General features: G+C 44.7%; 2 protein-coding genes across 3 annotated transcripts in view; both read right to left on the reverse strand.

Annotated features, from left to right (window-relative positions):
* Nucleotides 1–997: 997 nt before the first annotated feature.
* On the reverse strand, nt 998–3,009 carry LOC100135966 (polyubiquitin). Its single transcript, NM_001124306.1, is given in 2 exon segments — nt 998–2,095; nt 2,961–3,009. A coding segment is annotated over 1 exon segment (918 nt). The 5' UTR covers nt 2,089–2,095; nt 2,961–3,009; the 3' UTR covers nt 998–1,170.
* Nucleotides 3,010–9,272: 6,263 nt separating this feature from the next.
* The window catches only part of LOC110509318 (seizure 6-like protein), a 50,556-nt gene continuing 33,032 nt past the window's right edge, over nt 9,273–26,796 (reverse strand). For both annotated transcript variants that reach the window (XM_036967954.1, XM_036967953.1), the window contains exons 8-17: nt 26,410–26,604; nt 23,971–24,109; nt 16,866–17,062; nt 15,999–16,193; nt 15,669–15,860; nt 13,490–13,684; nt 13,118–13,153; nt 12,387–12,501; nt 10,219–10,324; nt 9,273–10,089 (exon numbers count right to left, since the gene is read on the reverse strand). In XM_036967954.1, the coding sequence (XP_036823849.1) occupies nt 10,060–10,089; nt 10,219–10,324; nt 12,387–12,501; nt 13,118–13,153; nt 13,490–13,684; nt 15,669–15,860; nt 15,999–16,193; nt 16,866–17,062; nt 23,971–24,109; nt 26,410–26,604 (1,400 nt within the window). In that variant the 3' untranslated portion in view covers nt 9,273–10,059. The remainder of the gene's footprint in view (nt 10,090–10,218; nt 10,325–12,386; nt 12,502–13,117; nt 13,154–13,489; nt 13,685–15,668; nt 15,861–15,998; nt 16,194–16,865; nt 17,063–23,970; nt 24,110–26,409; nt 26,605–26,796) is intronic.

Genomic DNA, 26,796 nt, shown 5'->3' on the forward strand with positions numbered 1-26,796 from the left:
CATTCAGAAAAATTCATCGTTTTTAAACGCTGCGTAATTTTTTAAAATTAAAAAAGTCGACGATAAACTTTCACAAAACACTTCGAAATCCTTTTGTAATCCAACTTTAGGTATTAGTAAACGTTTATAATCTATCAAAACGATTACAGGGCGATGTCTCTTCAATAGGTCCTCACTTCAAAAACAATGCAATCTGATCTCTCCTTGAACTGCATCCGGGTGAAGACTGGATAACTTGGGGTCAGACAGATGGATTTTCCAACAATTAATTCGATTGAAAATTAGTACAATGGCGCCATCGTGCGGAATTTGTATGAAGTGCAGGCAAATTTCCATTAAATTCTGTTGTCCTTTAACAACTGGTGGAAGTGACTTATGGAAATTATTTTTTGCTTTCAGAGAGCAGTTTTTCTTGCGTTTTTCAATGAAACACACGCTCTGTTATAGTCACAGCCGTGATTTAACCAGTTTTATAAACTTCAGAGTGTTTTCTATCCACACATACTAATCATATGCATATACTATATTCCTGGCATGAGTAGCAGGACGCTGAAAAGTTGCGCGATTTTTAACAGAATTTTCAAAAAAGGGGGGGGTAGACCTAGACAGGTTAACCTGCCTAGGCACTGAATAGCTATTATAGTACTGTGAAAACATGTTTCCAGGTTTAATGTAAACTAATCTTTAATTTTGAATGATTGTACAAGTACAAGTGGTAGTTGTAAGGTGCCAATTACCTCCATAGGTATTTACAGACATCCCTTGACTGCAATGTCTTATGTACATCCATTACTGTGACCAGCCCATCTATTTACAATGAAGTACCTCCAACTTCACAGATAACTTCAGAGGTTGAAATTAGTTATTGAATATAGTACTGAACTCACACCTCTAAAAGCATGAGGCATTTCATTAGGTTTAACATTGAAACATACCCCAAAATAGAACTTCCTTCAAGGATTTGTACTTCAAATATTTCACTTCAAAGACAATGATATCAGGAATGCTTGAACTTTATTGAAATTTAAAGGAATGAAGAGCTGGGATGTGAGGTTAGGGGAGAGGGGAAAGTCAGAGGGTGGGGTTAGAGGGAAGAAGCGGTCAATGGGTGGGATTGAGATTAAGATGGGGGTTAAGATGAGACATCGTTAAGAGCAGAGGAGAAGCTGCTTAGTTGCCACCACGGAGACGCAGGACCAGGTGAAGAGTGGACTCCTTCTGGATGTTGTAGTCAGAGAGCGTGCGACCATCTTCCAGCTGCTTACCAGCGAAGATCAAGCGCTGCTGGTCTGGGGGGATGCCCTCCTTGTCCTGGATCTTGGCCTTGACGTTCTCGATGGTGTCACTGGGCTCGACCTCCAGGGTGATGGTCTTGCCGGTAAGGGTCTTCACGAAGATCTGCATACCTCCCCTCAGACGGAGCACAAGATGGAGGGTGGACTCCTTCTGGATGTTGTAGTCGGAGAGAGTGCGACCATCTTCCAGCTGCTTGCCGGCAAAGATCAAGCGCTGCTGGTCTGGGGGGATGCCCTCCTTGTCCTGGATCTTGGCCTTCACATTCTCAATGGTGTCACTGGGCTCAACCTCCAGGGTGATGGTCTTGCCGGTAAGGGTCTTCACGAAGATCTGCATACCTCCCCTCAGACGGAGCACAAGATGGAGGGTGGACTCCTTCTGGATGTTGTAGTCGGAGAGAGTGCGACCATCTTCCAGCTGCTTGCCGGCAAAGATCAAGCGCTGCTGGTCTGGGGGGATGCCCTCCTTGTCCTGGATCTTGGCCTTCACATTCTCAATGGTGTCACTGGGCTCAACCTCCAGGGTGATGGTCTTGCCGGTAAGGGTCTTCACGAAGATCTGCATACCACCCCTCAGACGGAGCACAAGATGGAGGGTGGACTCCTTCTGGATGTTATAGTCGGAGAGAGTGCGACCATCTTCCAGCTGCTTACCGGCGAAGATCAAGCGCTGCTGGTCTGGGGGGATGCCCTCCTTGTCCTGGATCTTGGCCTTCACATTCTCGATGGTGTCACTGGGCTCGACCTCCAGGGTGATGGTCTTGCCGGTAAGTGTCTTCACAAAGATCTGCATCTTGACACTAAGATAGATAAAATAAATATATTAGAATAAACTGCTCCCAAGAAAAAAGCAATTTCTGATTAAAATTAAACAGGCTATACATGATTCAAACTGTAGGTGTCAATCTAGTGTTCATATCAATTTCGTGGGCGAATTTCTAAATAGGGCAGCGCAGAGCCTCCCATTGGGGGCAGTACTCGGCTGACGTTTACATCAGCAGGCTCCAGGTGCCACCATTTTAGAACCATCTTGGGTCGTCACTTGTTAACACGCCACATAGCCCTAAACCCCGCCTATTTCTAAAATGTATTTTATAATCTGATAGTCCTCAAGTACAGACAAGCTGGTTGAACATTTTGAAATTCTATGGAGCAGCCATTTCATTTTGTCGACACGTATTTAACGTTCTCCTGTTAATAACACATCAAGTTCAGAATCTTAACATTAGGCCTAACTGAAATTAAGTACATAATTTAATGCCCGTTCAGGCAAATATGAGATCTTAGCAAGTTGGGTTTAGTTCACGAGCTGTGTTTCACATTAAGTCAGTCACTATTTGAATTGCGGCTCAAATAAACGTTAGCTATTTAGCTAAGTCGAATAAAGGTGAAGGCTATCAATAGTAAATAATCATACTGTTGCACACCTTTTTTAACTAGTCAACTAAACACCATACAGTCAGCTATATTTCTCCTTAAACAAGCTAGTTGCAGTAGCTAACGTAACCTAGAAAATTAGCTGGTCTGACTGGCTAACGTCGACGTATGCTTGTACAAACACAATACGAATGGAAAAGCACTAAGTTCGAAATATACATCAAGCTGAATTAAATGTCTGAGAAATGTTTAGTCATTCGTGCTTATTTTGGATAATACCCTACTTACAGAATAAATGAGCCACCGGCGTTCTTGAATATTCTAGCTTCTGCTTCTGTCTTCAGGAAACGACTCTGTTCTCGCAAACAAAGGGCTGTGGTATTTATACCTTACAGTCACGTATCCTTCCGCCGTTACACCCATATCGAACTATAAACTGCGGATTCGATAAATATCCGTTATCATATGGATTATTTTGGATGAAGGGACAAAATCTACGACATACCAGAGTAAACACGTTTTATATCAAAGTTATTTTTTTAACTCGAAGTATCTGTGTAAGAATGGACGGTCGGATAAAAGAAGTCGATCGTTGGCGGAGATAGAAATTAGCAAAAATAGTGATTCGTCGTTCTCTAGCAACAAGCTGCTCAGTCAACACGAAACTAGTCGGCTTCGGACAGTATGAACCTTGCCAGCTAACTAGTCAAATCGGTATATGCGTTGGCTATGTCAGTAAAGTCTCAAACTTTACAATTTTGAGTAAACATAGTTTTGATACATTTACATGCATCAACATATTAGGAGCTCTCCCAGAGAACAGTTTTTTGGTGCATAGAATACTGTATTGCTTAATTTCATGCAACACAGATGTGGACTGTTTATTTCAGGGCATCAAAGTGATTTTATAGAAATTGCATTAACAGCATGGATCAACATTTTCATTCTACACAAACAGGAAAGGCCTTTTCCCTCCAAGCCAGACTCCTTCCTAAGCTCTACCAGCAGATCTGGCACTTATTCAGATCCATTAGGTCTAGAGAACAAACACGGGCCTCCCTTTTGACTTCAGCCTGACTGTGCTGAGTCAGCAGACTTTTGGTTGATGTTGTTGTCTTTCCTGAGAGAGGTCATACTGACCATTGTTCCAGGCGCTGACACTTTCTATCTGTCTTTCTATTCATGGACGTCTAAATAAGGAAGTGGACAGAACCAACGTTGATTCGTTCTGTAGTAGAAACAGTCAATCAACAGTAATCTAGACATTGAGGATTGGTGGCTCTTCTGCTAGACTAACCAGGGCTGTCCTTTCATATGTAGGCCTGTTACAGGAGTTTTAAAGTCTCCCCCTTGATCGAAACTCATCAGAGAGAGGACATTAGATTTACATCAGCAAAACCGTGTGTGTGTGTGTGACCTTACCCTCTGTGTGTTGTTGAGGACCTGTGGGTCAGGCTGTCCATAGCTACAGTGCCTTGCGAAAGTATTCGGCCCCCTTGAACTTTGCGACCTTTTGCCACATTTCAGGCTTCAAACATAAAGATAAAACTGTATTTTTTTGTGAAGAATCAACAACAAGTGGGACACAATCATGAAGTGGAACGACATTTATTGGATATTTCAAACTTTTTTAACAAATCAAAAAGTGAAAAATTGGGCGTGCAAAATTATTCAGCCCCTTTACTTTCAGTGCAGCAAACTCTCTCCAGAAGTTCAGTGAGGATCTCTGAATGATCCAATGTTGACCTAAATGACTAATGATGATAAATTACAATCCACCTGTGTGTAATCAAGTCTCCGTATAAATGCACCTGCACTGTGATAGTCTCAGAGGTCCGTTAAAAGCGCAGAGAGCATCATGAAGAACAAGGAACACACCAGGCAGGTCCGAGATACTGTTGTGAAGAAGTTTAAAGCCGGATTTGGATACAAAAAGATTTCCCAAGCTTTAAACATCCCAAGGAGCACTGTGCAAGCGATAATATTGAAATGGAAGGAGTATCAGACCACTGCAAATCTACCAAGACCTGGCCGTCCCTCTAAACTTTCAGCTCATACAAGGAGAAGACTGATCAGAGATGCAGCCAAGAGGCCCATGATCACTCTGGATGAACTGCAGAGATCTACAGCTGAGGTGGGAGACTCTGTACATAGGACAACAATCAGTCGTATATTGCACAAATCTGGCCTTTATGGAAGAGTGGCAAGAAGAAAGCCATTTCTTAAAGATATCCATAAAAAGTGTCGTTTAAAGTTTGCCACAAGCCACCTGGGAGACACACCAAACATGTGGAAGAAGGTGCTCTGGTCAGATGAAACCAAAATTGAACTTTTTGGCAACAATGCAAAACGTTATGTTTGGCGTAAAAGCAACACAGCTGAACACACCATCCCCACTGTCAAACATGGTGGTGGCAGCATCATGGTTTGGGCCTGCTTTTCTTCAGCAGGGACAGGGAAGATGGTTCAAATTGATGGGAAGATGGATGGAGCCAAATACAGGACCATTCTGGAAGAAAACCTGATGGAGTCTGCAAAAGACCTGAGACTGGGACGGAGATTTGTCTTCCAACAAGACAATGATCCAAAACATAAAGCAAAATCTACAATGGAATGGTTCAAAAATAAACATATCCAGGTGTTAGAATGGCCAAGTCAAAGTCCAGACCTGAATCCAATCGAGAATCTGTGGAAAGAACTGAAAACTGCTGTTCACAAATGCTCTCCATCCAACCTCACTGAGCTCGAGCTGTTTTGCAAGGAGGAATGGGAAAAAATGTCAGTCTCTCGATGTGCAAAACTGATAGACATACCCCAAGCGACTTACAGCTGTAATCGCAGCAAAAGGTGGCGCTACAAAGTATTAACTAAAGGGGGCTGAATAATTTTGCACGCCCAATTTTTCAGTTTTTGATTTGTTAAAAAAGTTTGAAATATCCAATAAATGTCGTTCCACTTCATGATTGTGTCCCACTTGTTGTTGATGCTTCACAAAAAAATCCAGTTTTATATCTTTATGTTTGAAGCCTGAAATATGGCAAAAGGTTGCAAAGTTCAAGGGGGCCGAATACTTTCGCAAGGCACTGTAGGTGGCTTGGCTCTGGGGTGGCAGCCTTGTGTCCCCAGTATGGGGACAATGGCATCCGTGTCTGCCACTAAGTCTGGGGGGATGTGACCTGCCCACCGAGTCATAGCCTTCACGCTCACTGGCCTCATCACCTGGTCTGTGGACCACTCCATGCTGACACACACACACACACACACACACATCATGCAGTTTACATGCATACTGACCCTAACAAAAAATTGTAACCCTAAACCTAACCCCTAAGCTTAAAATAGCCTTTGGAGAATTTTCCTTGTTTTACAATCCTTGTGATGAATTTGGGGGATTTTAGGTCCACACAAGGATTAAAGGACCGCCCCCACACACACACCTTAGTGCATTGTGCCACATGGCCTGTGTGGCTGGGCTCCACTTGGCCAGGCAGTCCTTGTAGCTAGAGAGGTCAAATCCACCGGTGTCTTGTGGTGTCTGTTACTCTTGTGGTGTCTTGTGGTGTCTTGTGGTTGTCTGTATGGCTGATATGGGGCAGCATGGGATCACAGCAGTGTTTGTAGTGACAGAGGCTTTTTGGTTCAGTAAGGTCAGCGTATATATGTGTCTTCTGGACGGAGGTATGTGTATCTGTGTAGCAAAGTACACCAGGCTTACTTGGGGAAGAGCTAAGCGAGATGAAGGAAGGATAGAGGTAGGAAAGGAGTATGGTATGGATTTGTACACATCAATATCATAGGGATGTTACTAGATGACATCACATGCATAGATGAATATTAACAATTTACCTTACTGAAAATTGAGCGTACTTAGCGTTCTTCAGAGTGAAAGGGTCTTTATTGCAGAGTACAGGAGCTGGCCCCCTGTGTCAAACTATGATATCAAGAAGGAAGGCAGTGACCACTCGGTCCAGGACCTCGGTGCTGTCCCCCTCCTCCTCATTAGCCCAACCTCAGACCCAGCAGTCTGGCCACTACCCTTGTCTCCTCTCCACACCACACAGCAGGGTGGGCACCCAGTACGGCTCTGCACACGGTGGGAAATAAGACATAGATCAAAATGACAGGGTACAGAGGTAAATACATATATAGGGGGTTATAATAATACAAGTACGTGGGTAAGTACAAGTAAATAAATACTCTCCCCCTCCTCTCTCTTGATGTACCTCATCACGGTGGCTTCCTGGTGTGAGGCACCCCTCCCACAAACACCAGAAGAGCATCAGCACTGACCCTCCACCTGCCCTGGACCGGCACGGTCACAGGTCTACCACCACCCTGGAATGGCCGCCGGCAGGGCAGACAGAAAATGCCGGAACTGGGTCAGGGTATAGAGTTCACCCAAGATCAGGACCCCTGTTAATCCCATCCGTGCTGTCACACTCATCACCGATGGAGATGGTGGTGCTTGGTCATGGTCTCTTGGTCACAAGTAGTAGGCCGCCTGTGTGTGCGCTGCTTTTTTTAAAACGAGGTCTTTCTTGTAAAAGAGACGTTTTAGTTTCAGTGAGACTAACCTTGGTGAAGTGTACAGAGAGAGGTACTTTCTGGATAGAGGGAGGGAAACAAGACCGAGGGAGATTTTACGTCTCATATTCATACAGAAACAAACTGTCTCTCTTCTGTCAACACTGCAGAACACGAGTGTTTATCTGCGATGAAACTATTATGGCAGGTCCCTCCGAGTGTCCACTTCCCTCTCCTCGTAGCACCGCAAAAACAAAAAAAAAGCCTGGAAATGTTTTTTTGTTTCACAACATAAATGTCACAACACACCTAGACCTATTCCTGCAGAGGGGAGAATCTTTTCATGGCATAGATGGAAAAGTTGTGTTTAAATGTCTGCAAATATTGTCTCTATTTTGGTTTGGTCGGGGTGTGAGTTGGGGTGGGCATTCTATGTTGTTTTTCTATGTTTTCTATGCGTTTGGCCTGGTATGGTTCCCAATCAGAGGCAGCTGTCTATCGTTGTCTCTGATTGAGAACCATACTTAGGTAGCCTTTTCCCACCTGGTGTTTGTGGGTAGTTGTTTCCTGTTTTGTGTTTTCAGGACTGTTTTGGAGTTTCATTTCGTCCATTCACTTTGTTATTTTCGTGGTCTGTGATAATAAATAATCATGGACACTTACCACGCTGCGTTTTGGTCCGATCCTTCCTACTCCTCATCCAATGAAGACGAAGATCGTTACAAATATAAAAGACAATGGTGATACAGCAAATTCAAACAAGCCTCTCGCCCTGACCCTTTCTGTGTTGCATTAGAGTTGATCCTATATTATTATTCATTGAGTCAGTGCCTGTCAGTAACTATGAAACACACACTTCACACCGTCTTATCAGGCATTCTAGAACCTTCGCTGTTACTCCAGTGACCAAGGTCAGAATCAGAACAGATATGCAGCTCGACAAACCAACTGAGTGATAAAGAGAGAGAGAGAGAGGGATTACAAGTGAAAGGGATACCAACGAGCAAGAAAAAAGTCATGGAGGAAAAGAAAGTCGACAACATGCTATAAAACATTGACATGAGAGACATGTTTGCTGCGCCTTAACGGACGGAAGAGGAAGTTGAACTGTGGTTGAACTAGTTTGACGGTGAAGACTGGCGCGGAACAGAGTGACTTAAAGGACATTAGATTGTGATTAGAGAAGAGAGGAGCGGTTGAAGCCTTTTTCAGGACTGATTTCTCTGACCCACATGGCCTTATCCTGTCTTATGTGTACACTATAGGACAGAAGTCACCGTGGCAACTTCCATATGGATTTAAATGTATTTGAAGAAAAATCTCCCCAGACCCAACATTAAAAACACATACAGTAGCTCATATACTTGCTCCACTGTTCTGAGGCTGTTTTTTTTTTTTTTTGACGCTCGACCATCATGTCGACTTTGTTGCACGACTCAGTCAAGCCTGCCTTTACATCCCGAGGGCTTTGTATGTATCTGACACCCGCTCTATTCAGCTGTTTTGTTGGGTAATTACACATATGCCCTCACAGACAGACAAATACACACACAATTTTCACAACTGTTTAGTGTTTAGTAGCTGCTTTCGCAAAAGTAACTTTTCATTTGTGAATAGCAGCAATCGGCATTGAAGCAGAAAGCAACTTTGTTCTTGAGGCTGTTGTGTACGGAGGGGGAACGAAGCTGATGGGTCTGAAAGTAAACCAGTTCCAACAGCTGTCACCTCTGGTGTGTGAGAGATTGTGGTATAGGATCTCCACACAGGAACGTGACAAATAACACAGCTCCTAGTCTCCTTCCTGTGCCATGAAGTGACTGGAAGTGCACACAGAAAAAGTCCAGTGTGTGGAATGGATTCATTTATTTTACCTACCAGACTGTGTCCTTGAAGGAAAGGAGACTAGGAGCTGTGAAGGAGTATTGAGACACAGCCTGTGTGTGCGTGCGTGGATATACTGTTACATTAGCAGGACAACACTGCACAGTGTCAGAGGAGAGAATGTTCACTTCTTCACATTCCCTGTTCTGCCCTGTGACAAAGGGAGGGACACTCAAATAAATAACTGACAACAAAGACAAGTGCGTGTGTTTTATTTTGATAGAAAGATTCTTTCATACTTTTTTTGGACCATTTATTTAGGGAAGTCAGTAGCATGGTACGTCTTTTCTTTTTGTATTCTCAAAATGAAAATGTACATTCATTAATCCGCATAAAACGTCACATATACATCAAAATAAATACATCTTATGGTGGCCTCTTCTGGTGTTATGGGTTGGTTGAGATTGTACAGGTCAGTTACTACGGTAAAACCAGTACTATAAAACAGGTCTAAAACCAGGCCTTAGAAATGACTGCAGGCAGGAAGATGGGGCACAACCAGGAAGAGATAATGACCTCACGTCCTGTGAGGTCACTTCCTTCTATCTTTCACTCCTCTTTCTCACTCCACTTCTCTCCCTCACCTCTCTCCCACTCTCTCTCTCCTTCACATATTCCCTCCCTGTCTCTGTATTTGTTCTCTAATGGTAGACACGAGTAAATGGACAACTTGTCACAAGTGCTTCAGTCTCTTTATCCCCCCAAAATCCTGCAGCCCCCTTTCACAGTATCTCCTGTCCTCCCCTTTCTCCTCTCCCCCATTGCCTCTCTGACTCATCTTCCCTCTCTCTCATTCCTCTCTTTGTGATTGGAGGACAGGGTCACGGGGGTCATGGGATCATGGGGGAAAGGGGCAAGACTATAGTCAGTCTGTATTTACATAACTTCCACCTGGGCCGGTCTAAGGAGGAGGAGGAAGGGTAGGGGGATGGGTTGGTGGGGTGGATGCTTCATTTTGGGATTCCAACAGTGGAGATGGTCCTCATATTGATACCTCATATTCACGGTTGTCCTGAGAGAGAGGGAAGAAAGAGAGAGAAATGTTAAAGACCAGTAGTAAGGACCCTCCTGTCTCATACAATGACTAGGTTCGTGTGTGTGTTTTCAGCACGTGTGTGTGTTTGTGCGTGTTCTTCCTCACCCCTCCTGTCTCGTAGAGTGGGTTGTCAAACTCGCTCTCCACGGTGATCTGACTGTAAGGGTGTGGGTAGATGAGCGGCAGCCGCAGGTTGGAGTGGTAGCGACACCTGGTGGCCAAGAGAGGAACAGCATGGTGTCAGGAATCTAAAAACACCCAGAACCTTCAGGACACCACCACTATTTCCATGAGCAGAGAGAGAGAGAGAGTATGACATCACATCTGATTCATTTGAGTCTATACATTGAGGTGAAACGTTAAGCACGTGGCAGATAGAATTGTGGCATGTAGAGCAGCTGACATTATAATATCATATGACAGAGAATAATATCTGTTCTACACAATACATTCCTATCTGAATGTTCTGTAACGTTGCAGCCTCCTGTTATTCAACCATGTCAAATAGGAAGGTAGCCAGGGCAGTTTGTGTTTATTCAATCGTCATAGAGTTTCCATATGACCGTGGACAATATACAGTGCCTTGCGAAAGTATTCGGCCCCCTTGAACTTTGCGACCTTTTGCCACATTTCAGGCTTCAAACATAAAGATATAAAACTTTATTTTTTTGTGAAGAATCAACAACAAGTGGGACACAATCATGAAGTGGAACGACATTTATTGGATATTTCAAACTTTTTTAACAAATCAAAAACTGAAAAATTGGGCGTGCAAAATTATTCAGCCCCTTTACTTTCAGTGCAGCAAACTCTCTCCAGAAGTTCAGTGAGGATCTCTGAATGATCCAATGTTGACCTAAATGACTAATGATGATAAATACAATCCACCTGTGTGTAATCAAGTCTCCGTATAAATGCACCTGCACTGTGATAGTCTCAGAGGTCCGTTAAAAGCGCAGAGAGCATCATGAAGAACAAGGAACACACCAGGCAGGTCTGAGATACTGTTGTGAAGAAGTTTAAAGCCGGATTTGGATACAAAAAGATTTCCCAAGCTTTAAACATCCCAAGGAGCACTGTGCAAGCGATAATATTGAAATGGAAGGAGTATCAGACCACTGCAAATCTACCAAGACCTGGCCGTCCCTCTAAACTTTCAGCTCGTACAAGGAGAAGACTGATCAGAGATGCAGCCAAGAGGCCCATGATCACTCTGGATGACCTGCAGAGATCTACAGCTGAGATGGGAGACTCTGTCCATAGGACAACAATCAGTCGTATATTGCACAAATCTGGCCTTTATGGAGGAGTGGCAAGAAGAAAGCCATTTCTTAAAGATATCCATAAAAAGTGTCGTTTAAAATTTGCCACAAGCTACCTGGGAGACACACCAAACATGTGGAAGAAGGTGCTCTGGTCAGATGAAACCAAAATTGAACTTTTTGGCAACAATGCAAAACGTTATGTTTGGCGTAAAAGCAACACAGCTGAACACACCATCCCCACTGTCAAACATGGTGGTGGCAGCATCATGGTTTGGGCCTGCTTTTCTTCAGCAGGGACAGGGAAGATGGTTAAAATTGATGGGAAGATGGATGGAGCCAAATACAGGACCATTCTGGAAGAAAACCTGATGGAGTCTGCAAAAGACCTGAGACTGGGACGGAGATTTGTCTTCCAACAAGACAATGATCCAAAACATAAAGCAAAATCTACAATGGAATGGTTCAAAAATAAACATATCCAGGTGTTAGAATGGCCAAGTCAAAGTCCAGACCTGAATCCAATCGAGAATCTGTGGAAAGAACTGAAAACTGCTGTTCACAAATGCTCTCCATGCAACCTCACTGAGCTCGAGCTGTTTTGCAAGGAGGAATGGGAAAAAATGTCAGTCTCTCGATGTGCAAAACTGATAGAGACATACCCCAAGCGACTTACAGCTGTAATCGCAGCAAAAGGTGGCGCTACAAAGTATTAACTTAAGGGGGCTGAATAATTTTGCACGCCCAATTTTTCAGTTTTTGATTTGTTAAAAAAGTTTGAAATATCCAATAAATGTCGTTCCACTTCATGATTGTGTCCCACTTGTTGTTGATTCTTCACAAAAAAATACAGTTTTATATCTTTATGTTTGAAGCCTGAAATGTGGCAAAAGGTCGCAAAGTTCAAGGGGGCCGAATACAAGGCACTGTAGCTTTTAAACCGAGTTGAATACAGAATATTCAGCTATATTCAAATGTGCAATGTTGAGGTGAGAGGGCGTGTGGTCTAACCGTGTGATGTAGACGTAGGCTCCTCCCAGCAGCACGGAGAGCAGAAGTACAAGGATGAAGATGGCCAATGCCATGTTGCCACCGTCCAGACCTGACCCGGCTGCTGCCTCAACAACTGGAGGAGATGGGGGAGATAGACGGATAGAAGAAAGGAGAGGGGAGGGAAGAGGAGAGCAGGGGGAGATAAAAAAAAAACCCTCAAATAAATGAGAAATAGACATGGTGTCTTCAATGAAAAGGTCAAAACAACAGATAAGCATCACAAAAGGAAAGAAATATGAAAGCGAGTCCAACACGCATCGGCAATTAATACAGCATACAGGTAGTTAGGGAAAAGAGTGCATCGCCATCATTGACATCTGAGTCATTTAGCAGATGCTCTCATCTACAGCGACTTACAGTTTGTGTTACTGTAGCTAGGTGGGACAACCACATATCACAGGCATAGTAAGTACACTTTTCCTCAATAAAATAGTTATCGGCGAAGTCAGAACTAGAAGGGGGGAGATCTGCTAAAAAACATTTAATTGACAGCCCTCTGGGCACAGATGTAATATTCAACGTCTGTTCCGCGTCGGTTCAACATCATCTCATTGAAATGACGTGGAAACAACGTTGATTCAACCAGTGTGTGCCCAGTGGGAGACATGCAGACAAGAACACGGACAGACAGGCAGGCTCACAGACAGAGAGAGAGAGAGACAGACAAAAACAGAGACAGACAGACTCACCTTCCAAAGCATGGTTGCCAAAGCAGTCATGGTTGGCTGCAAGACATCAGACATTCTCTCAGACATTGACAGGGTAGATAAAGTATATCATACTGGTGGCAGGTACACTATTTCTAGTGCTGTCTAGAGATCAAACATTTTTTTATATAGTTGCACTACTTCTGACCACAGCCCAGCAGTCTTAAACAACTACAGAGTGGAGGAACTACAAATATGGCTGCTGAGAGCTGCATCATGCACGGGGACATTATCATTACTTAAACAAGCACCATTCACATGTAGCATGTCTATGTGGAAAGTCATGGTGAGGAATGTTCCATTCCATGCAGGTCTGCGGGGGTGGCGTGTGGGTGCTTGGCGGCTGGGCCTCACCCCTGCACAGTGGCAGTGGTCCGCTCCAAAACGACGGGTTCCCCAGGATACACTTAATGGCGACCTCGCCGATGAGCTCGAAGCCTTGGTAACAGATGAAGGTGAGCGACTCGCTGGGCAGGTAGAGGCGCTTGGACAGGATCTGGTATCCGTTGTCAGGGAGACCAGGGTTCTCACAGGAAACAGATTCCTCCGCTGGAGCGAGGGACAGAGAAAGAGATAGAAAGTGTGCACGTGCGCGCGCGAGAGAGAAAGGGGTCAACAATAACCTGCTTAATATTTATCGAGCCCTTGACCAGTTGAATCAATGCTAGAAGTGAAATAGCTCAATTACGTGGAACAGCATGAGGTACTGGAGGTAGAGGGCTGGAGAACTGGTTCTAAGGAGGTGTGAGTCACACAGTCTGACAAATAAGGAGGGTAGGGTGTTTGATTGACAGCTTCTCTTCCTGGTCTGACAGCCTCAAGCCGAGCTGCTATGACTAATGGGTAACCTCCGCCCCTCTTCCAGGTGGCAAGGGCCTGATCTGCATACCGCATTAGCATATTAAACGCCTCACACACACTCACGCGCGCACGCACGTGTGCAGCTGCGCACCCCCACGCACATTCACATAGACACACATTAACAACCATGAGAACGCAGAGAGGAGGAGGAAGTTGTCATACACACACACACACACACTCATACACACTCTAATAACCATGAACATACACGCTGGGAGCGGTGTCAGCAGGACAAAGAGAGAGACAGCCCCCGTCGAGTCGTCTCCGCCAGAGATCAAGTGTTCATCCCAGATTACCTCTGCAACATCAAACGCTATTAAAATAAGCCTCTGGTCTACCGAGAGAGAGACAGAGAGAGAGAGAGAGAGAGAGACAGAGAGAGACAGAGAGAGATAGAGAGAGACAGAGAGAGAGATAGAGAGAGACAGAGAGAGAGAGAGAGAGACAGATAGAGAGAGGAGAGAGAGGGGAGAGAGGGAGAGAGAGGAGATAGAGGGAGAGAGAGAGGGAGAGAGAGAGAGAGAGAGACAGAGAGACAGAGAGAGAGAGACAGAGAGAGAGATAGAGAGAGAGATAGAGAGAGAGAGACAGAGAGAGATAGAGAGAGAGAGACAGAGATAGATAGAGAGAGAGAGACAGAGATAGATAGAGAGAGAGAGACAGAGATAGATAGAGAGAGAGAGACAGAGAGACAGAGAGAGAGAGACAGAGAGACAGAGAGAGAGAGAGAGAGAGAGAGAGAGAGAGAGAGAGAGAGAGAGAGAGAGAACTGCACTGTTCAGGTTTAATATACAGTGACTGACGGTCGACATGCAGCCACACGTCCCGGAAAAACACACCAGGGGAGAGTGGGGTAAGCAGAGCCCCCACTAGGGGAGAGTGGGGTAAGCAGAGCCCCCCCTTTTTTAAAATACATTCAGCATCACTCCGTCAAGGGAAATATAGTATTCTGTCTAACAAAGATATCTACTTATATTTCAGGATGTTGTATATCCCTGGAATTCATATAAACATGACAGCTTTGAAGACATAGCTTGTCCAGAAATAAAGTGGTCTCTTGGCACAACCTACCCTGGGTATGGGGTAAGTTGAGCCACCCAGAAGTTTCTGTACTGAATGAAATACTACCTCGATCCTTGTTTCTCAAAAAGGGGATTTAGCACAATAGCAATCGCTTTTTTTCTATTTTAATCATCTTTTAACACACTTAACATAAGCCAAGCCCTGTTGTTACCTCATATCCCAGCGATAATGCCTTGCGATAATGCCTTACTCAACTTGCCGTTGGCTCAACTTACCTCATGGCCGTTGGCTCAACTTCGCCCAAGGCAAACATTTCAACTATATTAGCCTACACTGCTACAATGATCCACTTTCACGCTAGGTTTAGGACTTCATGTTGAAGCTTACAGAGACCCCAACTGATGTAGAAAACAATCTTACAATGATCTACTTTGGTTTAGATACAACCATCATTAAACCTCTTACACAATAAATCCTTTTTTGGACCAAACTTGCTTTCCACATTGTCCATGTGGTTCCTTCCTTTGGTCAAATGATACATTTTGTGTAGGGTTTCCTAGAATCTAAGGTGGCTCAACTTACCCCACTCCAACTGTAGCACAAACTCATCCATTCACTTACGCACGCATGCATACACACAGGTACTCACAGACACAGTGGGGTAGTTTGGACGTCCAGACAGGGGTGCCAGGCTCTCGTCCGTAGCAGGTGAGTGTGGCACCGCCCTGCAGGATGAAGCCGGGGTAGCAGCTGTACTGGATGGTGGTCCCCACCAGGAGTTTCGGGTCGGACAGTGACCTGGTAGAGTGTTCCACGTGACCCGGATCTGAACAATACATTACTGAAGAGAGGGGAGGGGGGAAGGAGAGAGAGAGAGAGAAGAGAATGGGTGTCAGAGTGGGGTTTGCACTAGGCAAGAACTCTCAATCACACACACACACACACACACACCCTCCCCCAACCACCCTAGTTAACTCACTCTTCTCGCAGAAGGGGGGCTGTGTGCTCCAGGTGAGGTCTAGCTGACAGGTAAGAGTCTCTCGTCCAACCAGGTCGTAGCCTGGGTCACACTGGTAGGTGATGCGAGCGCCCCGCACCAGGGCAGTATGGGACGTGGTCTTCCAGCCATTCTGGATCTCCGGCAGGTCCGGACACGAGTCGTTACGGGAGACCTCTGTGGAGACACACAAACAAACATTTAGAAATGCTTATTGTGATTTACATAAATGTATTCTCACATACAAAATAAGGGTTGCAGATGTATTTCTGCAGGCATGTCGTTCTAAATTTCTGGTGAAAGAAGTGTATACAAGTGCGGGTGTGTACAGTGTACATATAGAATGATCGAGTGTGCATATTCTAATGCGATTGCATGTTTGTGTTTCCTCGTGTGAACGTGTAGAGCATTCCAAATAATTGCGTGTGTGTGTGTGTTTGTGTATGTGTGTGTTTATCCGCACGCATACAGGCCAAGTGGGACGGTGAGACAAATAGGATGTGATTGAATAAGGGCAGAGAGAGAGAGAGAGAGAGAGAGAGAGAGAGAGAGAGAGAGAGAGCGAAAGAGAGAGAGAGGAGGGTAAAGCGGAGGAAGAGAAAAGGGAGAGGAGACAGAAAGACAGAGTCTGGGACATTACACTGTCTCTCTCATTTCCTCAGCCTCCTCTTTATCTCTCTATCTCTGTCTATCTTTCACTGACTCTCCGTTTCAACTCGGCTGCCGACTAGGCATATATCCGAGTCGTCTATTCCTCCAATGTTGGCTACCGTCTCTTATCAACTCATTTTGTTACTTCTCCTTCCCTCCCTCTCTGCTTCTCTTCTCTCTCTCCCCCACCCCTCTTACCCATGTAGTTGATGATGAAGCCCTCTCCCTTGCCGAAGACGAGGCCGGCAGGGTCGGAGTGGAAGGTCACGGTGAGGTCAGGGGTCGTGGACTGTATCTTGAAGGGCCCGGCTCCGCCCACGTACTGGCCCAGGATATGGGTGGTGACTTCATCACCGTCCAGGATGGTCAACATGTCACTGTCACTCAGGTTCAGACTGAAGTGAGGGGGAGAGAGAGAGAGAGAGAGAGAGACAGGGAGATAGGGCAAAATTACCATTAGAAAAATGTGTGATTCAACAACTAGAGATTGAATCAACTATGCACTGTGGAATTGCCCGTTGCTTTGGCAATAAGTAGCCTACTTTTGTCATGCCCATAAACATTGTGAATTTAAATTGGACTCATTCAACACGTCCCAAATCACATGATATGAGTGTATATGGTATCAGCACCATATGGCAAACTCCGTGCAATGGCGACTCGTCATTCATGTTTTTAATCCCACCTGTTTAAACAACAACAAAAGAGTTGCCCTGTTTTGCATGTCATTCTGGCATTCATTCGTGTCACATGTCATTTCAGCAAACAACGTAAAAAACAACAACCTTGAGTTAATCAAAAGCAGCAGACAAACTTGGCCTCTTTCTTTGAGTAAGGCAGCGCCAAGATGCAGCAGTTTCAGCCTAGCTCAGTGCCGTCTGTAGTGGAGGGGCAGCCAGCGAGATCACAGTGCATTGGCATTGTCTATCTCTAGTTGAGCCGTGATTGGCTCAGGGTTCTGTTGGTTCCGTTTTTCTGTGCTCCGTTTTTTTTTTTACTTAACAAATAAGGAACACTCAAAAGGTGCCCTTATAAACCACAACCATTTTCATCAAAACACAGCCGTAGACAGAAGATCAAACATCACAGTTCCGCCCTGTAGGAAAAGTCCAAGTTGCTTTTATCCTGCTCGTAGTCAACCCCCTGTGATGTCACTGCATACGTCGTCACCTGCTACTCCTCAGACCAAGCCCATGCATACACAGCTATACAAACTTGCAAGAGATACAATAGTTCCAGTGTTTTCTAAGGCCTTCTAAGGCAGTAAATGTCCACTCCTCCAAGTTGATTTATAGAGGTATGTCTGACTATCCTCTTATCTCTTCTACTCCCCTGCAGGGCTCTTTGTTTATCTTTGAAATGCTTTCTCACAGACCCCCATTTCTTTATAAGAGGCAGAGACTTAGAAAAAACTGTGGAACAATTCTAAAACCTCGCAATGAATATATACCCGTATATTGTTAATCTGTAGTCTAGGACCCTATAAATGTAGAGGAGGAGGGGTCCCACAGTCCCTCCCCTTCTATTAATACAACCTATTATAATCAATTATTATAATACATCAAACATTTGGTGCAGCCCCTATCATGACCCCATCAGTTCTGTCACTCACGGGGACATCACATCACCGCAGAATCTGCGGGAGAGCTAGGACGATCAAGCCCCCCTGCAGCCCTACCATAGATTTACAGTAGAATTGCCTGTCCAAGAAGGCTCAAGGTCATTGGCCACAGACAAAAATGATGTCAAATCACGCTATAAACTCAGCAAAAAAAGAAACAGCCTCTCACTGTCAACTGTGTTTATTTACAGCAAACTTAACGTGTAAATATTTGTATGAACATAACAAGATTCAACAACAGAGACATAAGTTCCACAGTGTGACTAACATAAATAGAATAATGTGTCCCTGAACAAAGGGACACATTAAAAATCAAAAGTAACAGTCAGGATCTGGTGTGGCCACCAGCTGCATTAAGTACTGCAGTGCAGATTTGCCAGTTCTTGCTGTGAGATGTTACCCCACTCTTCCACCAAGGCACCTGCAAGTTCCCGGACATTTATGGGGGGAATGGCCCTAGCCCTCACCATTCGATCCAACAAGTCCCAGACATGCTCAATGGGATTGAGATCCGGGCTATTTGCTGGCCATGGCAGAACACTGACATTCCTGTCTTGCAGGAAATCACGCACAGAACGAGCAGTATGGCTGGTGGCATTGTCATGCTGGAGGGTCATGTCAGGATGAGCCTGCAGGAAGGGCAACACATGAGGGAGGAGGATGTCTTCCCTTTAATGCACAGCGTTGAGATTGCCTGCAATGACAACAAGCTCAGTCTGATGATGCTGTGACACACCACGCCAGACCATGATGGACCATCCACCTCCAAATCAATCCCGCTCCAGAGTACAGGCCTCGGTGTAACGCTCTCTCCTTCGACGATAAACACGAATCCGACCATCACCCCTGGTGAGACAAAACCGCGACTTGTCAAAGAAGAGCACTTTTTTCCAGTCCTGTCTGGTCCAGCAACGGTGGATTTGTGCCCATGGTTGACGTTGTTGCCGGTGATGTCTGGTGACTTACAAAGGCCTACAAGCTCAGTCCAGCCTCTCTCAGCTTATTGCAGACAGTCTGAGCACTGATGGAGGGATTGTGCATTCCTGGTGTAACTCGGGCAGTTGTTGTTGCCATCCTGTACCTGTCCCGCAGGTGTGATGTTCGGATGTACCGATCCTGTGCAGGTGTTGTTACACGTGGTCTGCCACAGCGAGGACGATCAGCTGTCTGTCCTGTCTCCCTGTAGTGCTGTCTCAGGCGTCTCACAGTACGGACATTGCAATTTATTGCCCTGGCCACATCTGCAGTCCTCATGCCTCCTCCCTGGGTATCTTTCTTTTGGTGTTTGTCAGAGTCAGTAGAAAGGTCTCTTTAGTGTCCTAAGTTTTCATGACTGTGACCTTAATTCCCTAAAATCTGTAAGCTGCTAGTGTCTTAACGATCGTTCCACAGGTGCATGTTCATTAATTGTTTATGGTTCATTGAACAAGCATGGGAAACAGTGTTTAAACCCTTTACAATGAAGATCTGTGAAGTCATTTCGATTTGTACGAATTATCTTTGAAAGACAGGATCCTGAACAAGGGACGTTTCTTTTTTTTGCAGAGTTTCTCTCTCGTAGCTTTGATTGGACATCATACTTTCAAAATCTTGGCTGGCTTGCAAGATAAGCAGTCATCATGAATCACATCGACAATCTACTGGCAATGCTTTTCAGGCCTTGTCATATGAAGATGGCTCATCGGCCATTGGACATAAGCATTTAATACAAATCAAGTCGGAAATCATAAATTCAACAATGTATCAGGTATGAAGGTAAGACCCAGATGCAGACCACGTCGAGTAACAATAGTTTAATGTTCCAACAGGGGCAGGCGATAGACAGGTCAAGGCAGGCAGGGGTCAGTAAACCTGAGGTGGGGCAAAGATGGAGACAAAGACAGGTGAAACAGATCGGGGTGTGACACAATGAGTGGTTTGGAATGAAGCAGTGGCTAACTGTGAGTGTCGCAAGGTAATCACTATTTTGCTTTCCCTGCCTGCTATTCGGTGGAGTGGGTGTGTGGTCCAAGTCTGGGTTTAACTTTTTACTGCAGTGCACCAAATCAGGGTCATACAGTGTTTCTTGGTAGTCTTAAACAAATCTGCTTTGAAACAAAAGTATACACCTCACACAAATGGTTATGGGCTTCAAAAAAGATGTTGAGTTTATATACAGTACCAGTCAGTAGCGGTGCAAAGCTGTCATCAAGGGAAAGGGTGGCTACTTTGAAGAATCTCATATAAAATATACTTTGATTTGTTTAACACTTTTTTGGTTACTACATGATTCCATATATGTTATTTCATAGTTTTGATGTCTACACTATTATTCTACACTGTAGGGAAAGAAAATCCCTGGAATGAGTAGGTGTGTCCAAACGTTTGACTGGTACTAAACATAAAGAAAATATAAGATGTATTTATAACATCCCACCCATGAGGCCACCGGGTCATTTGACTGCGGATTTAAAACATCTGCCTGAAAGGGTCTCAAAACACGAGAATTGTGCATCACATATAGACCAACGCTGTTAAACGTAGAGTACTGGGGAAATCAAACGTTGTGACTCAGCCAGACAAAGCATATAGGACAGCCATGACCTTCACAACCGACAAACGGAAGAGAATAGGTACGTGCTCGCCCGAATTATAGCACCCATGAAATTGGGTGGCTAAACGAATAGGCATACAGGCTACGTCCATCTCAGCCCGCTCATGACGAAATTGCGGTTTGCCTCTTTTCCACTAAACTCTCCCTTATGCCATAGTTTGTACATCTCAATTGTTATATTGCTTACAGTATATAGGTCTATCTCATTAGTATCTTATTAATCATTTTAGGCAATGTTAGAATTATGTTTTTAATTGTTTTGCTTACTTTGCGTATTATAAAGAGCTCATATACTTTTCTCCAAAAGGAGGGGATACTATATAATGTTGTTGGGTCTGTAACAGTGGCGGTTCTAGACCATTTCAACTGGGGGGGCCAAGCTGGGGCCAGTTGTACTGTTAGAGGGACCAGTTACATTAGACGTTATTGTTGTCATATCGTTTTCTTCACTGCATTGCAGGCATTAGCAGGCAAAAGACCATGTTCATAATCATCATCGTTGCCACTGTCTAATAACGGATGTAAAAAAGAATGATAGCAAAAATGTGTTATGTAAAAATTATTTCATACTCCACAAGGGGGTCCAAAACTCCCCCCCCCCCCCCCAGAACCGTTAGTGATCTGTAACCATGTTGACCGTCTCTTCACATTTAAATATTTGTATTACACAAAAATATCAGTAATGAACCCATGTAATTCCAGTTCACATTGCGCCGTCTGTGCGTCAGTATAATGTCCATAAGTGGATCTTTGGGATTGTGTTTCCCTTCCTTTTCAGACCACATAACCGCTGAATACCCCCCCCCCCCCCCCCCTCTTTCTTTCTCTGGGGTGACTTCATTAAGAGTAAAGTTAAGTTACTCAACATCTTGCTGAATTGATCTGTACTGATGTCTACCTGGATTTCTGTCGCTGTCCATTTGGAATGTGCTGAACGAAGGCCTACCCCGGCGCAGCTGCTTTGCATGTGTCGCAGTGTGATGTTGTTCCCCTAGATTATGCACCAAGTTGCACACGAGGTCCAATTCAAATAGGCCAAGTCAAGAGGGGATGTTAATAATTTGATAATAATAATAATAATTCAGTGTGTTTAAAAAAAATATAATTACAGCTGCATAGCTAATGTTAGTTTTTGGTGTACAAACACTTTTTCATATCTATATTGTACATACACGTGATTGTAAAAGTTTTGTATATTTTGGTTTGGCCCATCGCGGGTTATCTGTATTTCCGTACCCCCTTATTGTTCTCTTTTGCCTGACCTTCCGCTAGCGAGGTGCCTGAGAGCTGTGACTTCGCCAAGGGTTAACATCATGTGTGTTGTCTCTTCGTGTGCAGGGCAAAGAAGAAGAATCCAACCAGCAGACCTCCAATCGTGGCAGCGTCCTAATTAAAAGTACACAAGGCAGAAACAAACCACGTGCACTTGATCATACTTCGAGCGAAGTGTTAACGATACGAGAACCAACATGATGAATTTACTGAACATAAATGTAATAATGTTTGCGTGTGGTTCAAAAGTCATGTTGGCATTCGTTGTTATTGAAGGAGGGGCCGGTTCTTATCGAGTTACACAAATCCACGAGGAGTCAGTAGAAACCGTATTTATTGAAGAAAGTCAGCTGGTTCAGCTGTTTTGTTTTTCTTCAAAAGGCAGTAAATGAGGCTGAATGAACAGTTTTTCTGCCAGACGAGTCTCCTCTGATAGCCAGGTGTAGCAGGTGGATTCACGGTGCTGAAAAGAAAGCTCAGCCGCCGGGACAGCTTTATGTCGGCCCTAACATTTAATGTACTGTTGAGTAATAGGTCGCTGCTTCACCGGTTTCACAGTTTGCCCCACCAAGATTGTCATGCAAAAAAAAAAATGGCCACTGACTCAGTGTGAGGTAAAGGGGTGACGTGTCAGAGACTAAACGTTGGATGAGTCAGATGGAATGCTGGGAGCTTGATGACCTCAGTAACATCTGGCTACTTTGACAACCTATTACCATCAGAAATCTGACAGGTGTGTGTATGTGGCAGATTGTATGTGGCAGGCAGGTAGCCTAGTGGTTGTAGAGGCGAACCAGTGGCCGGAGGGTTGCCAGTTCAAATCCCAGGTCCCGACCAGAGAAATCTGGCGGGACATATCAAATCCTAGATGCCATTGCCTGCCGAAATGCACTTAACCCCCCCCCCCCCACAACAACAGCGCCCAGTGTGGCAGCCCCCCAAACTTCGCCAAAACGTGTGTTTATTAGAGGCCGTTTAGACATGGACATGGAGATTTCCCATCCGACCTGATATGCATAAATATATATTTAGAGAGAGAGAGAGACCCGTTCTGAATGGATCCGAGGACAACTAGACCCATTCCTCATAGACCTGGTTGGATCCGGACCCGGTCCGAGTGAGGGAAGCAGCAGAAAAGTCCATTTTGAAGAGACTTTATTAACCGGAGCAGATAAAGTGTGAGGTAGAGAGAAGTGATGGACGCTCTAGCAGGGGCCAGGCTGTGTGTTTAGGCTACTGTGAGTGTGAGCGAGTGACACGGGAACAGGGAGGAGGGAGGAAGAGATGACAGTTAGCCTACAAACAACAACAACTCCATTCAGAATATGAAGTAGCAGCCTACCTTTTGGCTCCCGGTCGTTGTAGCTTCTCCTTTAACTTTTCATACCATCATTTTAATTCCATCCTCCCATTGATTAGATATTTCCTCACTTTTGCCCAACCCGGAGGCTCTATCACTGTAGCCCATTGCCGCTTTGATGACTTCTGATTGGCTGACAACAACAAGCTATTACGTGCCACTCTCACGAAAAGCAAGAGCAGCAGTATAAAATGATCCAATTTATCTCTCTTCTGCAGCAGTCGCATTCGGATCTGTTTGGATCCTTCCGGACGAGTCATTTAAAATGACACATAGGCCTTCCTATCAGATCCAACCCAGACTCGTGACATTATTTAGAATTCTGGGTCTCGGTATTCGGGTACAGCTGGATCCGTGAAGATCTCTAGTGTGTATGTTTTTTGGAGGGGTTAAAAGTCACATTTTGGTTGGAACTAATCTTAATGTGTGTGGGTATATATATATATATATATCTCACAGCTGTACGTCGAGCAGCACGCATTTGTCCTCCCCTACATGTATCCTCCAGCTGCAGTCCTCTCCCTCTCCGTACCACTCTGGCCAGTTGGGAGACAGGATCACACCCCCAGGACCTGCTAGGTCTCCCCCACACAGGGCTGGAGACGGAGGGAGAGGAGAGAGTGAGAGGGGGGAGATATCCCAATTTAAAAATACAAAATAAAAAAGGAACTGTATATTTTCACATCAAACTCTGTTGTCAAATTGTATCATTAAAGATACGCCTCACAGCTTGACATCAGAACTCTCTCAATGTGAAAGAAAATGGCACCATAGGATTTTACAGACACACACACAAATATACAACCCTCCCAACACACACACAAATATACAACCCTCCCAACACACACAAATATACAACCCTCCCAACACACACACACATATACAACCCTCCCAACACACACAAATATACAACCCTCCCAACACGCACATATATACAACCCTCCCAACACGCACAAATATACAACCCTCCCAACACACACACACATATACAACCCTCCCAACACACACACATATACAACCCTCCCAACACACACATATATACAACCCTCCCAACACACACAAATATACAACCCTCCCAACACACACACACATATACAACCCTCCCAACACACACACATATATACAACCCTCCCAACACACACACAAATATACAACCCTCCCAACACACACACACATATACAACCCTCCCAACACACACACATATATACAACCCTCCCAACACACACACAAATATACAACCCTCCCAACACACACACAAATATACAACCCTCCCAACACACACACAAATATACAACCCTCCCAACACACACACATATACAACCCTCCCAACACACACACAAATATACAACCCTCCCAACACACACACAAATATACAACCCTCCCAACACACACACAAATATACAACCCTCCCAACACACACACATATACAACCCTCCCAACACACACACAAATATACAACCCTCCCAACACACACACATATACAACCCTCCCAACACACACACAAATATACAACCCTCCCAACACACACACAAATATACAACCCTCCCAACACACACACAAATATACAACCCTCCCAACACACACACAAATATACAACCCTCCCAACACACACACAAATATACAACCCTCCCAACACACACAAATATACAACCCTCCCAACACACACACATATATACAACCCTCCCAACACACACACATATATACAACCCTCCCAACACACACACAAATATACAACCCTCCCAACACACACACATATATACAACCCTCCCAACACACACACATATATACAACCCTCCCAACACACACACAAATATACAACCCTCCCAACACACACACACAAATATACAACCCTCCCAACACACACACATATATACAACCCTCCCAACACACACACAAATATACAACCCTCCCAACACTCACACATATACAACCCTCCCAACACGCACACATATATACAACCCTCCCAACACGCACACATATATACAACCCTCCCAACACACACAAATATACAACCCTCCCAACACACACATATATACAACCCTCCCAACACACACACATATATACAACCCTCCCAACACACACACATATATACAACCCTCCCAACACACACACATATATACAACCCTCCCAACACACACACATATATACAACCCTCCCAACACACACACATATATACAACCCTCCCAACACACACACATATATACAACCCTCCCAACACACACACATATATACAACCCTCCCAACACACACAAATATACAACCCTCCCAACACACACAAATATACAACCCTCCCAACACACACACAAATATACAACCCTCCCAACACACACACATATATACAACCCTCCCAACACACACACATATACAACCCTCCCAACACACACACACATATACAACCCTCCCAACACACACATATACAACCCTCCCAACACACACACATATATACAACCCTCCCAACACACACACACATATACAACCCTCCCAACACACACATATACAACCCTCCCAACACACACACATATATACAACCCTCCCAACACACACAAATATACAACCCTCCCAACACACACATATATACAACCCTCCCAACACACACACATATATACAACCCTCCCAACACACACACATATATACAACCCTCCCAACACACACACATATATACAACCCTCCCAACACACACACATTTATACAACCCTCCCAACACACACACATATATACAACCCTCCCAACACACACACATATATACAATCCTCCCAACACACACACATATACAACCCTCCCAACACACACATATATACAACCCTCCCAACACACACAAATATACAACCCTCCCAACACACACAAATATACAACCCTCCCAACACACACAAATATACAACCCTCCCAACACACACACCTTTGCAGAGTGGTTCCGTGTCGTTCCAGTAGGGGTCTCTGGCATTGATACACTCTATGACTGGCGGCCCCTGCTCCAGAGAGTGACCAGTATCACAGCTGAACTGCACCACAGCGCCAACACCGTAGGCCTGGTCAGTGGTGCTGAAGTTACCATTCTGCAGGTAGGGCTCATAACAATGGCCACGCTTAAACGCTGCAGAGAGAGAGAGAGAGAGAGAGAGATGGGAGAGGAGAAATGAGAGAGCAGAGAGGCGGAGAGGAGAAATGAGAGAGCAGAGAGGCGGAGAGGAGAAATGAGAGAGCAGAGAGGCAGAGAGGCAGAGAGGCAGAGAGAGAGAGAGAGAGAGAGAGAGAGAGAGAGAGAGATGGGAGAGGAGAAATGAGA

Source organism: Oncorhynchus mykiss, chromosome Y (assembly GCF_013265735.2).
Source record: "Oncorhynchus mykiss isolate Arlee chromosome Y, USDA_OmykA_1.1, whole genome shotgun sequence".
Lineage (NCBI taxonomy): Eukaryota > Metazoa > Chordata > Actinopteri > Salmoniformes > Salmonidae > Oncorhynchus > Oncorhynchus mykiss.